This window comes from Lottia gigantea (assembly GCF_000327385.1).
Source record: "Lottia gigantea unplaced genomic scaffold LOTGIsca_4, whole genome shotgun sequence".
In the NCBI taxonomy this organism is placed as follows: domain Eukaryota; kingdom Metazoa; phylum Mollusca; class Gastropoda; family Lottiidae; genus Lottia; species Lottia gigantea.
The window spans coordinates 1,726,604-1,742,175 of NW_008709379.1; the positions used below are offsets into that span (position 1 = coordinate 1,726,604).

Genomic DNA, 15,572 nt, shown 5'->3' on the forward strand with positions numbered 1-15,572 from the left:
TTTTACTGCATTGAGTTCACGATTACTGTGGCTCTAACTGTGGCGTCTAAAGGATGTTTTTTATTATTAGCCTTTTGTGGTGCAGTTATGTTTTTATGGTGGAACTGACATGGAAAAAGCGTCTAGTCGTTCGGATGGTACACAATAAACAGAGGCCCTGTGTGCTATACAGGCTGCACACATTAAAGATCGAAAAAGAGCAGGCTAATGCCGTTGTCCTGGCGAAATTTCCCGCATTGCACCCTGCATGGCGTTGCCCGTCTTCATTAGCCCACATGGTGCAGAAAAGTAGGACGTAAAACTCCATTCATTTTTAAGGTGGTATCGGATATAGTCTACATCCCGGTATAAAAATTACGCTCACGCACCTTATATTTATTCAGATAAGAAATACATTTAACCAATTAAACAATTATTCACTTCTTTTCTACTCTTGTGGGCAAAAGGTTTAATTAGAGGAGCTATTGACAAACAATCTTCTTCTTTAAGATTATTTATTTAGGCCTTTTCACTTCTGCACATTTATTGCATCAACAATTCTCATTTGATAATAAATTCAAAAATAAATTTTATAATTCTGCACAATGAAGTAAGTGGTTACTTTCTAAAGAAATCACGAGATTCGTCAATCAACTGTCAGAATTGAAGAGGCAATGAGAAATTGTTTGACAGAAATGGTTGCTTAATTTGTTTACTTTTCTGCCCGACTAAAGATTAAATTTGTATTTGATTCGATGAAATAATATTTTCTTAATATCTGAGATGTTGAATAAGAACTCGAAAACTCAACTTCAAATATTTCTATTTTATATGTAACTTATGTAAGACTGTTCTAAACTGGTTCTAAATTGCCTCAAACATAATCTATTAAATAAACACACCAAATACATTTTTTACATCAATAGAAAACATCTTCAAATCTATAACATTGATGAATTTTTTAATCTCAAAAGTTTATCTACGTTTTAACAATGGAACGATAATAAATTTCAATTCGAAAAAGTTTTCAAGTTGCTTTACTTGTTTTGTCGTTTTCAACCTGGAGTGTCTGCAAAAACTTCGGTTGTGACCGACAAAGTTTTTGTTGGCATTAAATTAATTTTTTTCTGTATTATTTTAAGATGAAAAAACTACACAATTCTTGTATTTCCTAGAACTATTAAGACCTTTTATATTGTACAATTTGCTTTAGAAAACTTGTTCTGAAGTACTCATGGTCAAAGTTGTTCGCGCCATGAAGTTTGTCTGCTTACACGATACGAACAATCTATCAACATTTAATTGGACCATTGAAGACTAGTAATGTCACAATGTAGTAGTAGTAGTTCTACCGGAAGATCAGCGCTTATTAGGGTACCCTTTTCTTACATTGTTAAGTATTATCATCGTGTAGCAGTTGGAATTTAAAGGAATTTTAGTTAATCTCAATATACGAACGCATTCAGTTCCAAAATCATTTTTTATTGAACTTACGGTTGATTCCATAAATCCCAAAAGCACGAAATTCCCCAATCAACGACCCCAATATGTAACCTGAAAATCTTTGACAGTGGCCATTGACAACTTGTTTTTGAAAACTATAGTAGTCAACTTTAATAGAGACAACAGCCAACTTTGACAACAGCCACTGTGACTAAACTGTTGATGGTAAACTTTGATAGTGACAACGGGTATTCATATTTGTGCCCTCTTCAAGTGGGGATCAGTCACCAATGGTTATGGGCATTGACAAAGTATTACAATATTTGACTTTCACATTTATTGCATTAAAGAATTGAAACATGAAATTCAAATTGACATTTATGAAACATTTCGTTTACATACCATCATCTGTATATTCAATTTCAGTTATTCTTCCTTGAAACAGATTGTTTTGTTAGCATTCAAGTTATTGTTAAAGTGGCGATAAAGTGTCTTTCTTGATCGCGCACCACAACTTCACCTGCAGGATCATAGCCTAGACTTGCACTCTTCAACCTGGATCTTTTCAATGATCTTGAAGATGTTAGGGTTGCAGGGTCTCAATCTCTCGAGCTTCGAATGCTGCCTTCGTAAAAAGCATACACGGTTAGCTAATTGTCTACCGAGGTCAGGCTTCTCCTGGGCGGCGCTCGATTGTTGAGTTCTGAACAGGTTCTGTATAAACGTCAGTCGAACTGTACAGAACCTGCATGTCACATTCAAAATTTCCCTTCTAGTCCTTACACTCCCAATTTGAATTCTTTCTACACCTACTTTGTTTGTTTGATGCAATGGAACGCATTTATTCCAACTTGTTTTGATGAACCTCGGGTTCATTGCCTTACTCGAAAACCAATCCAGCACCGTCTTGGCGATCAAGCATTGTGCACCATGCTAAGATAGTCTATCAATAAAATTATACAATGACACTAGAAAGAATGTCAGACTCTTTGCCAAGTTATGACATTATCAGTGAAACTCGGTCTCTAAGATACTCTATTACGTAAACATATAGTCTCATTCTGCTTTTCTTCATCGTCTTATAATTCAACTATTTAATAAAAGTCCCCAGGCAAAAGAGATCTGTTTCCGACAAATTAATCCGATTTTCCACCGACTTGAACTTCTCCTTTATAAATGGTTTTCTACAGGAGTCGACATTAGGTGAAAAAAGGAATTTCTAATATGATGTGAAAAATGGAAGAAGAAATTGTACCTAGAAGGCTATATATCAAGGAATTTTCAGCTGAATAGTTACTTTAATATGATAGATTATTCATATCAGTTATGGGTTCGAATAAATTTAATAGTCGTTGTTGTTAGCCATGTGAAATTTTATTATGTATCAGCTTACGTCATTCGACAGCCTTTTATAACCGCTTCGAGATAGTAGCTGCTAACCTGTCAAATGACTGTAGCCTACTTAAAGAGTTAATCCTTCGCGATGCTTTTCTAATGAACACAAATATCGCTACTGGGTAATTGTATATTTTCAAAATGTTATATTCGACAACAATTTAACACAAGAAAAAAAATTTGGACACACTCCACACAGTTCGCAGTCACGTTTAAAAGTATTGTACCTTTCATGAAGGATTCGACTTATGTTTTAAACTGAGCTGTTGATCTCAGTTCCTCGTGGTAAATTTTTCGAGATAAGCATTACGAATGATACAGTGATACATTTTAAATTGCCATACGATAAGAATATTTATCCCGTTTCTTTTATAAACGTTAACCATGGTATATCATAGCGGTTCAGTGAAATCTTTAAATGTTCACCGTCACTGTAACCGATCCTTAAACATCGAACGTGGCCTTGTTGTCTATAATCTTTCAGAATGACCAGTGAGACGTTATAATAAACAATATTACAGGCTCTGATGAAATGCGCCATTAATCTAAGATGTCTGATCAACTCACAATATTATGATGATTTCATTTGAATATTTCTACAAAATCGTGTTTCATCAATTCTACCAGCAGACAAATTAGTTTATCACAGTCAACCAATGTGACTTCATATCTTCTTCACATGAATATAAAAGTTAAGTAATAGGACCATTTTATTTTATGATTAGTCAAGTAAAATATAACGTCCTTTCAACAACTAAAAGATGAAAAAAAATCAGTATTCTGCGGTGAATGCGATATAACTGGCTAATAAGTGCGCTGGACTAAGAAATGTCTTCTCGAACAACTGGAGGAACCGTTCTTGAACGGTTCAAAGGAGCCGTTGATCTATTTTGAATCAAATTTTGTCATTTTAATATAATGTGGATGTATCTGAGGACAGCTTTGAAACTTTTGTTCCTTTTTAGAGTACTAGCAGTTACAGATAGTCAGTATAGAAGTGACAACATATTAATAGTAGGCAATAACTTCTGATAGTCATCAAATAAAGACATTATTACAGAATTATATTGTCACATCTTGTGTAATATATTCATACCATTCAAATTGAACTACTTATGACTAATCATTTGACTTACAAATATAATAAATTGCCGAAACTAATGCAATCAGGTACTAAAGTAAGAGATGCGTAAATAATTTGAATAAACATATGCAGTTTGACGATATCGCTAAATGACACTAATGTTCAAGATAGCTAATATCTTATAGGTTTGTTTTTAGATAATGCCGTTGGGCTGTCTGATCAATATGGAAGCCGGCTGTGGCCATATCTACTCTCGACTTCTCGCCTACGAGAAAGCGAGGAATCTCGACTTCTCGCCCACGAGAAAGCGAAGAAAAAGGCGAGGAAAAGGGCGAGGAAAAAGGCGAGAAAGCGAGAAAAATTTTCCTCGCTTTTTCGCCTTTTCCCTCGCTTTCTCGACTTCTCGCCTTTTTTACTCTCGCTTTCTCGCCCTTTTCCTCGCCTTTTCTTTACCCTCGCCTTTCTCGCCCCTTTCCTCGCTTTCTCCCCGCTTTCTCGCCCTTTTCCTCGCTTTTTCGCCCTTTTCCTCGCTTTCTCGCCTTTTTCCTCGCTTTCTCGCCTTTTCCTCGCTTTCTCGCCTTTTTCCTCGCCTTCTCGCCTTTTTCCTCGCCTTCTCGCCTTTTTCCTGGCTTTCTCGCCTTTTTACTAGATATCTATGTATCTACTGGATCAAACTGAATTTGATTTCAATACGTTAATTAACAAATGGATCGTTTTTTTTATCTTGTAAATGGATCGTTAATTAATTAGTTTGACCTAATTTTGATGTTTGTATTGATGGCTCAATAATTTTAGTTGGAACCTTCAGAAAAATTAGGCGACATATATTTCTGTAAAATAATGCGTTTAATGTGCTTAAATCCGTACGGTAGTTTTCTTGCAATTAACAAAAACAATACAAACTTACAAAGTCTATGTAATGTGTAGCCTAGGCCTACGTCTTAAGCTTATATAATAGTTTTGGCTGGATAATACTTAAACTTTCATATAACATTATTCAGGGACACAATTTTCTAGATTTTGGTCACAAAATGTCACAAATTTGAGCAAAAATTTTTATTTTCCCTCGCCTTTTTCCTTGCCTTTTTCCTCCATTTCTCTTTGGCGAGAAGTCCAGGGTAATATGGCCGCAGCCGGCTTCCATAGATCAATTCAATGACAGTTCTTCAAGTGCAATGCACTTCAGAAACTAAGGACAACTTCCTCCACACTCCATGTGATGGTCCATAGTCATCGTTATTTCATTTACAAAAAAGGTAGAAAAATAACATGTTAAGAAAGTACGGTCGAAAGTGAGTTACAGAAGATCACGCTCTTTCCAAAGAAATGGTTGAAAACCCTCCCCCCCCCCTTCCCCCTATTTTCAAACGTCTTATCATCGCGTCCCTCAATGTCTGGTGTAATAATTCCGCGGCCCGTACTCGCACCCCTACCTAATTATTCATGAAAGTGTCACTGATTATGTTGTATCTTGTTGAGTGTCCACAGTATTTCTACTTTAACATATGGCTGTTCACGTTACAAACGTCAATCTAATCTCGAAAAATAAAAGAAACTGTTATTCTTTATATTTCCTGGCTTAATACTATAAATTAAAAGTCTAAGATATTATTGTAACCTTGACTTTCTGCTTGTTTACGACACTGGTTTACAGTGGTCAGTGATTGAATTGGGAAGCATGGAATCAATATAATGACCACTAGAATAGGCTAGTTATATTCGCTACTGTTTAAACCAGATAGCACAATATATTATACCATTGCCGAGAAGTCGTGGCTCCAGACCTCGCTTCCAGCAGCCAATCTAGCTTATTATTGTCCAGACGGATAGCAATCGATAAAGATAATTCCACTCCTAGACAGTCTGGCTGACCAATGTCCAGTATTATTAGCCGGCGGCAGGCTAGTCCACTACTTTACTGGTAATTGATCAATATTTCTCGAGTAACTGACATCATTTATATCTTTAAGTGTTATAGTAATACTATATCTCGCGAGAACTGAGGAGGAGTCGTTACAGACCACAACGGTTTTAGATGTTGGAAATAAATAGATACAATAATGAGTTGATTTATAACAGAAATATTATTCCTTTTGACAAATAAATACCTTTTTACAGATCCCATGCTGAATATATGAGATACAATGGTGAAATATATGGTGCAATATACGTCATCATTTTTATCTGGAATATTTTCCTGAAGCACCTGATCAAGCTGGTCACAATAATGCGTTGAAATTCAGCTGATTTTTTTTATGAGTTTTATTTTTGGGAAGGAGAGATGTCGATATTTACCGCTAATCTATATTAGATACCAAATAAAAATCAATTCTATCAAATTTGATTCTGGTTTTTGAATTTAAGAAAAAACTGATTTCAATTACCAAAATATAAACGTGGGCCTTTACAAAAACCTTTTTAAAAAAGCCTCGCAGACTGTAAAAGTCAATATGCTAATAAATGATCGATTATTCCTGGCATGGAATTGTTGAAACCCGCTTGAAGAATTCCCAGAACGAACTCGAAATCCATGCCAAAACCAATACGGTAGATCATTATTGACGAGACTGCTTCAACCATGGTGATCAGAAACTCAGATAATATGTAGCTTTTTGATGTCCATTCAGATTTAAGAAGAATCACACAACTCCTTTGCGTCAACAAGTGTAAATGTCAGTTAAGAAAGTGTTGGAAAATCTAATAACGATTTAATGCATTTCCATAATTGTAATAAGTGAGTTTTCTGGTGGCTTAATGGCAAGAGCTTTAGATGATATTTTGATGATAGAAATACCATATATCTGTGTTAGCAGTGTTGAAACATTGAAAGAGATTCCAAGCCACAGTGCCATATACAATCACAACGCATTTTGTATCTCCTTTTCCAATTCTAGTCTAATTAAAATTATACCAACTTTCGTTCCGTTTTTTTTTCTTAGCTTTTATTTTTAACATAGCCACTTCAGTTGGAGTCTAAGGACAGCTCTCTTAAACGTTCATCAAATTAACGTTAACTGCTTTAACCTATCAAATTTCTACCCTCTCCAGCGCTGGCATTTTGTGACGCGGTTTGGTCAAAATGTTAATTTGACGAACGTTCAAGAGGGCTGTCGTTAGACCTTAACTGAAGTGACCATATTTAAATCAAAAGCTAGGCTGGACCAATTCTGGAAACACAGAAGACGACCACAGTTGCTACAGGGAAAGAATTAGATGGGGTGGAGCACAGTATCCCACTTTCTTTCTTCTCACGAATAGCAACTGCTCTGTTGGCTTCAAAGGCCCTGGTTTCTAGAGAGCACTGGAGTTCCACAGCGCTCATTCGTGGGCATATGTGCAATTAAAATATAATCTTTATTAAAATATTTAAAGAAGTAAGGAGGTTATAGCCTTTCAACTCAATTTCTTTCAGTTTTGAAATACACAATACACAGTTAAAGAGGGCCAATTTTGAAATAAACCATCTCAAAAGCTATTAACAAGGCATTCCACACTCAATAACTTCTTTATTATGTCAAATCTAAAGCTCTCCGTACAATCCTCATCATGCTTAAAATGAGTACTTTGTGGAGTTCTTGAAATCTTCCGTAATCCATGCCTGAGGTTTTATATATCATTTGACGACATGAAGTCAAAAATAGTTAATATTGGTTGGCGATTAGTGCAAGAAACCATGCAAGTATGAAAAGAGGCTACAAGCCGAAACGGGCATAAATGCATTAATCAAAAAATCTTAATGGATATACGTTCAATATTAAACCACATTCGCAAACACGAAACGATGTTCCCATCTGTGCAAATTGTGATATCACGACCAAATCCGTTATATGAGGACAAGATCAAATGCGATATTTCCCTTAATGCAAAATCTATTTCTTATCATTCGCACCAGATAACCCTAAATAAACCACGAGATGTTTGTGCAAAATCAGCAGAAAGACATCAACATAATCAAAAGATGTAAGGAGCTTGTCGACAAGAAATCAGCTTTACGTTAATCAGTTATCAGAACCTTTCTTCACAAATCAAATAAAAAGCGGCGGTCAAAGGAGAAAAGCCATCATTAAATCACTCCGCCGTCAAATAGTCAATTACACTAAATTACAAGATGGCCGACTCGTCAGCCCAGACCAGACGTCTGCCTTAGCACGATGTCGTCTGGAGTTTTGACCTTTCTTCCAGAGGTCATTTCTCCAGTAGTCTATTAAGTCCAATCAACAACGGAGTATTGACTATTGGAAGAACAACCACTCGAAGATGAAGACTGAAGGAGATAGAAGAAAATGATTTCATGTCGTTTTTGAGCTCCTTGATCAATCGTTTCAATATTTAAACATAGAATTTATGAGTTGAGGACTTGGGTTCAGGGAAAATTTGGGTCTAATGTACGACATTTGAAATGAAATAAACTATGTTACGGTTTAAAAATGGAAACTCGAGAAATCTGAACTGTTCATAAAACCAAAGCCACCAAAAAGTTCGATTTCTTTAGACTCGTTTTTTGTAGATTGACCTTTCTGGTTAAAACTTAAAATTATATAAATTTTGCATCGACGATGACTGTCCAAACATTTTCCAAATTCGCTAGATTTAGCTTTGGTTGTAAATTACTCAAATAGGAATGATTGAATATTGACCAGCCTCACGAAGTCCTACCATCTATTTGTCTGTAACAAATGATACATGGATGCGAAATTACATCTTCAGTCTCAAGTGAACATTTTCTAATCTAATGGCTGTCAAATCTAATTCAAGACAAATAACTGAAGACACGGAATTTCATTGAATCTGAGAAGAAACATTAGAAGACAAAAAATCCGCCATGAATCCAGTTGTGCTAACCTGTATATAGGTTTTCTACTTCAGATGTCACTGATAAAGGTATATAAATGATATATCAGTCCCACTTATCAATTATTAGTCAAAATCGATTGACTGCACAAAAGAAAATGAAAAGGTTGAAGCTAAGCAATTCCTGCATTTTCAGAAAAGAAGTTGATCAGATGACGTTACTCTGATAAAATTAAACTGAAATCGTATTTGTAATTGTTGTTGTATAAAAACGTCGTAAACAGTCTTTGTGTCATATCTTGCAAAATCCAGTGTCTTAAACTTGCCAACTTAATTTAGATTCCAGATCAGGGGTTTTCAGTATTTTTCTTTTTCTTTTTATGCATTACCACCCTTAGTTCTATAAATCCTTACAAGTTTGTGATTTTCTCTTAGGTTTTATCTGACAATTTGTAATGTCGGAGACTATAGTCGTGACTTAATGGAACGACTTAATTTTTAAATGTTTAAAATTTAATGCAATACTTCGTCTCCCCTCCCTCTTCCCTCCAAACAAATATTTCAAACCCTGTTCTAGATCAAGAAGGTGTGCAATATTGTTGTGATATTTCAAGACATTAGATTCTCTTTCTACTGTATTTTATTCTTATTCAACGTGAAGATAATTACTGGTCTTATGTGAATGTAAAAACATACAGTGTACAGATTGGGGTAATAATTTATAGTCTCAGAGATAACCTACAATAACAGTCTACAACAACTAACAAACATCGTGATCACCGCATCCATACTATTTTGTCATTTATATATTTATTGCTGTGATGATAAATGGAAGCATCACAAAATTATTTGAACCGTACTGATAAGTTTTAAATGACTTTTTCAGAAATTTCAATCGAAAATATTTTCATTTTGGCTGAAATTGTCCTCAGCAAAACTATTTCTTCTAAAATGTGTGCTCTGGTTAATAGTGTTTTTTTATTAACGCAAGTCAGTCAGTCTTACACTAATGTGATATTCCACTTCACAAATATCCATCGTCCCATTGTATTAAAATATAACATCTGTATCGGTTTGTGTTACCTTTTCGCGCGAAAAGATAATAGTTCATACAATTATGTTATAGTCCAAGAGCTAGCTACGGGTGATTTTACCCCAAAAAACCCAGAAGGTTTGATGGTTTCAATGAATTAGGACTATGACAGACATTGAAAAAATGTTCGTCAGCTGGTACAGATCCGGTGGGTGTGGCCCCTATGGCATGTCAAAAAACCCTTGAAAAAGGTTTATTTTAATATTCAAGCTACATAGTTAATACAATGTTATGTTACTACACATATATTCAAAACTCAAAACAATATGAACTGACCAAATATTTTGGGGGGTTTGTGGGGTCAGCTGCCCCTAAAAAGTCACCCAACATGGGCCGATTTTACCCCAAAAGCTACACATGCCAAATTAATACAGTATAAGAAACATTTCATGAGAAGATAAAAAACACAAAAACTAACAAAATATCTTGGTGGAAAAAGGGGGTCAGCTGGCCTCCAAAATCACTCCATTTTGTGACAAAGGGGTAAAATATTTTTACCCTAAAAGCTACATATTTCAAATATCTGTGATATGAGGCTCAACCAACCTGAATCGTAATGGGATAAAAACTGACAAAAAATTCTAGTGGAATGATGGGTTCAGTTGCCCCCCCCAAAAAAAAACAATTAAATTTGGAGTACAGTCCTGAAATTTTGAGAATAGATAGATGATATACCAGAAATAATGAAAACATAAAAACTGACAATATCTAGTGGTGGGAAGAGGGGGTCAGCTGCCCCCAAGATCTGACCCTCTTTGACCCTTACGGGTAAAAAAACAATTAAATTTGGAGAACAGTCCTGAAATTTTGAGGATAGATAGGGGATCAGCTGCTCCAAAAATCTGCCCCTCTTTTGCCCTTATGGGTCAAAAAAAAAGTTGCATATCAAGATACGCCAAATTCCCCAAGAAATTATCAGTATATCAAGTGCATTCTTCAATCAGTCAAATTGTACCAAAATTCTTCCTCAAGATATTGTTAATTTGTGGACTTAAATTGTCACCTCTATCGAGTTCACAATCCACATTTAAAGTAATTGTGTTTTATAAAAATCAGATAAAAACTGTAGTTTCTATTGTGTTCAAGGGCAATAAGTCAAAAAACCATTATTAAAAAATCATCAAATTCGAACATGAGCAAGATCACATTTTTATACATGATCACACCAGATTTCATTTAAATCGGATGAAAAATTTAGTCTCTATTGTGTTCACAAACAAAGTTTTTACAAAGGCAATAACTCAAAAACCGTAATCGAAAAATCATAAAATTCAAACTTGACCAAGAACTCATTCATTGTTATATGATTTCTTTAAAATCAGATGAAAACTGTAGATTCTACGGTATTTACAAACAATTTGTGAAGCTTTTTTACTAAGTCAAGGGCATTATCTCAAAAATATAGTCCCTTATTGTGTTCACAAACAAATTTAGATACATTTTTACTATCACTACTACTGGCATCACTTTCATCATCATTCGTATCATCAGAATCACTACCATAAGATGCCTCCTCTGTAGAATCATCTGGAATATAAAAATATTTGAAACATAGTTTTTTCACTCAGAACTGATGTCATCTTCTGCCATGCTTCAATAGTCCATTATCATTGTCAAGCAGAGTGAGTGCATAATTCAAATATTCTCAAATTCATGCTGAACAATGATTTTGTAACTTGTCTGTACTATCATTGTCATCTTCTTCATCGGATAATCTCTCACAACACTGCATTACATCAACAGTTTTAGGGTGCAATTTACCTTCTGCCCACATAATGATGTAGCTATCATTTTCCATTGTCCATCCAGACTCAACAGGTGAGATGGGACTATGCTGAACAAGCGTAACAGAATTCCACCTGTAAGCAATGAGGTGTGCATGTTTTATTTTCTGGGTCAGGACTTTCTGGCATGGGGGCAGGACACTACCGTCCATCTTTATCAAACAACTTATTCTTGCGTTATCAGATTTACCACAAGTTTTGTACTTTTCTAGGAAGATCTGTAACCGTACGTCATTTATAGATGACGCTTCTTCTTACCATACATGTGAACTTTTCAATTACTGACATTGTGTCTTCTGTAAGACTAGGATTTCTTAAGTTGGTAAATGCTACTTGCATTGAAGAACTTTTTTCCAGCATCCAGCAATTTTTACCTTTCCGATCATCCAGTATGGTATGCTGGAAATGCTGTACACAAAGACTTGCCTATGTTTTGTGCAAGTTTTGTCAAGTGAATATATCTCCTTGAATTGTTTAGATAATAGTCCAGTGTCAATCCAAACATCGTGGTTGCTAAGCCTTCATTATGATCCAAGGCCAATCACCAAGCAATCAGTGTCATTTGTTCTCATAACAACAGTCTTGTTCCCATTCATGCTGAATTTCATTCTTTGTGATTACAGGAAAAAGTTGGTGCCTCTGCTTTAATGACTGAATAACCATCAATAGCATATTTCTCCATTGTTTGCATACAAGATCTTCTTCCCAATATTTTGCATTGCTATCCTCTGACCAGCTTGCAACTAGATATTTTATAAGCGATTTTTTGAAAATGGCATTACGCAGTGCACTAATCCAATTGCCTGGTCTCTGATTTCCACAAGTTATTTGGAAATTATCCACCAACCAATCTCTTGTAGTTCTTTCACAATCTTTGATAGATGGAGATAGCCACTTGTCGGAAACAAAAGGAATTTCATCACCATCTGAAGAAATAATCTTCCACAATATGTGTGATGAGACACCACACCACCAAATTTTGTTGGAAGGAAGGCATCAATTACTGTAGCATCAACTTGTTGAGTCTTTGATGCAATCTTAGTCTCTAGATATTGCATAAGAGCAGACTTTGGTGTTTTCATCATTGTTCCATCTACTTGACCTTTTATCTGTACACTGAAGTTGCTTTCCTGTTGTTGCAAATTAATGTACATAACTTTTGACGAGTAATCTTTTCCAGAAAATTATTTGGATCACTTTGACATTCAGCCATGAACTTTATTCTTCCAGATTCACCTATATCTTTTACATTAAGTACAAATTTCTCCACTTGTTCAGGAGCCGTCTTACCAGTACCGATATTGTAGAGGTGGCTCGGATCTATTTCATCTTTGAAAGGATTCCTAGTTTCTCTAGCCATGGCGATATTGGCTTCGACTGTATTATTGTCTTTCTTCATTACATGCCTTTAGACCATTTGAAAAGTCCTCTTTCTTGTCTATTCCAAGCTTTTGATACATATTTGACAAGATTGATGTCTGAATAAAGTGGGATTCTGCCCATCTTTGCCTTGCTGATGTTGAGTTGGTTAGGGCTATTTGACTGATCTTTGACTGGCAGCATCTTTGTTAATTGTTTGCTCCAATGTTAGGTCCACAAGACTGCCAGAAAATGGCTTCTTTTCATTCCTTTTACAGAAAACTGTCCATTTCTGAACACATATATTTCAGGATGCGAATCCTTAAGTACCAGCAAATTGTTGTGATAGTTAATTGTCGGATGGACAAGAAATAGCTAGACATTTGCAGTAAGGGATTTGTGTATTCATCTAAATGTCCCATTCTGACACTTCGACTGTATCTATGATACAAATGAATAGCACCAAAACTGTGCTATCTTCCCATTCTTTCCAGTTAGAAAATTTGTATGAAGACAGCATGTCATCGGTTTCTTTTGAGTATTTGTATGTGTTGATGTTCTTTGACTCTTCTAGGGCAAAAGAGGGTCAATTTTGGGGGCAGCTGATCCCCTCTTCCCACCACTAGATATTGTCAGCTTTTATGTTTTCCTGATTTTTGGTTAATCATCTATCTATCCTCAAAATTTCTGTACTCCAAATTTAATTGTTTTTTTACCCATAAGGGTCAAAGATGGTCAGATTTTGAGGGCAGCTGACGCCCTCTTCCCACCACTAGATATTGTTAGTTTTTGTTTTTCTGTGAAACATTTGACATAATCTATGTTCACTATAATTATAAAAAGTGTAGGTCATGGTCAGTTTTTTTTACCCCTTGTGGGAAAAAGGGACAAATTTTGGGGGGCAACTGACCCCATCATTCCACTTGAATTTTTTGTCAGTTTTTATCCCATTACGATTCAGGTTGGTTGAGCCTCATATCACAGATATTTGAAATATGTAGCTTTTAGGGTAAAAATATTTTACCCCTTTGTCACAAAATGGAGTGATTTTGGAGGCCAGCTGACCCCCTTTTTCCACCAAGATATTTTGTTAGATTTTGAGTTTTTTATCTTCTCATGAAATGTTTCTTATACTGTATTAATTTGGCATGTGTAGCTTTTGGGGTAAAATCGGCCCATGTTGGGTGACTTTTTAGGGGCAGCTGACCCCACAAACCCCCCAAAATATTTTGTCAGTTCATATTGTTTTGAGTTTTGAATATATGTGTAGTAACATAACCAATGTATTAACTATGTAGCTTGAATGTTAAAATAAACCTTTTTCAAGGGTTTTTTGACATGCCATAGGGGCCACACCCACCGGATCTGTACCAGCTGACGAACATTTTTTCAATGTCTGTCATAGTCCTAATTCATTGAAACCATCAAACCTTCTGGGTTTTTTGGGGTAAAATCACTCGTAGCTAGCTCTTGGACTATTATGTCTATCCAACTTCTTCTGGGTAAGTTTCTTGATGCCTTGGTCCAATTGGTAAAGGTTACTATTGTGGATTCATAGGACTGGAGACAGTTCTACTTTAAGTTTTCCTAACAAGTTATTATATATTATCGAAATTACTAGACAAATAAAATGTGGAAGATAGACAAAAACAATATTAAATTTCGACTTAGAAACCGTAGAACATTTTAGTATTTAAAGGTATCCCCGATATGTATGAAACGAACTTGTTTGTCTTTATTCTTACACGGTTTATATATTGTTATGTTCTTCCTCATGGGCTGAATGTTAAACAAGAAACATTAAGCTTTGGTGTAATGAACCTTATTATCTCCCTGTGAAATTGCGTACAGACAAACTCAACTCAGCACGTCACAAGGCATTGTCACATACAGACTAAGACTAAATCACCAAATTCAACCTTCCATAACTTTAGGCATTGTCACATACAGACTAAGACTAAATCACCAAATTCAACCTTCCATAACTTTTTAAGAAAGAAGATTCTAAAAATAACATGGACTACATTCCAAATTCAACCTTCCATAACTTTTTAAGAAAGAAGATTCTAAAAATAACATGGACTACATTCCAAATTCAACCTTCCATAACTTTTTAAGAAAGAAGATTCTAAAAATAACATGGACTACATTCCAAATTCAACCTTCCATAACTTTTTAAGAAAGAAGATTCTAAAAATAACATGGACTACTTTCGTATACAATCATTTACATAAAAAGAATCCATACGAAATTAAATAGACAAATAAATGCCTATCAGTATACGAAACTATGCAGTTCAAGTTAACGCTGAACCACCATTGATCGCACCAGCCACGTGAAGGGACAACACATTTTCATCAACATAATCTCTGGCTTCTTACTTAATCAGAGATAAAAATTCAAAGGCATCATATAATGTAAACATTTCCGTGAACAAATATCAACACAAATAAATATCTCTCAACATTAGTTTCATATTCTGTTTGCTAATGAGAAGTCCTCTGAAACTCTGAGCTACGCACCGAAAATCTTACTTGGGCTACCAATGCAACAGAGACCCGTGCTTGGGACGGTGGTATTATTCTGTGATAAAAATGGCGTTGCCAGTGCCATCTTAATCATTATTGTATTCGTTAATTATATA

At 35.3% G+C, this 15,572-nt stretch overlaps 1 protein-coding gene across 1 annotated transcript; it reads right to left on the minus strand.

Moving 5' to 3' along the window:
* Positions 1 to 11,178: 11,178 nt before the first annotated feature.
* On the minus strand, positions 11,179 to 11,721 carry LOTGIDRAFT_153667 (hypothetical protein; the record flags this gene model as incomplete). The annotated part of the gene is made up of 2 exons (XM_009059689.1): positions 11,179 to 11,312; positions 11,547 to 11,721. The coding sequence occupies 2 exons, from the start codon at positions 11,719 to 11,721 to the stop codon at positions 11,179 to 11,181; spliced, it is 309 nt and encodes a 102-aa protein (XP_009057937.1).
* Between the last annotated feature and the right edge of the window lie 3,851 nt (positions 11,722 to 15,572).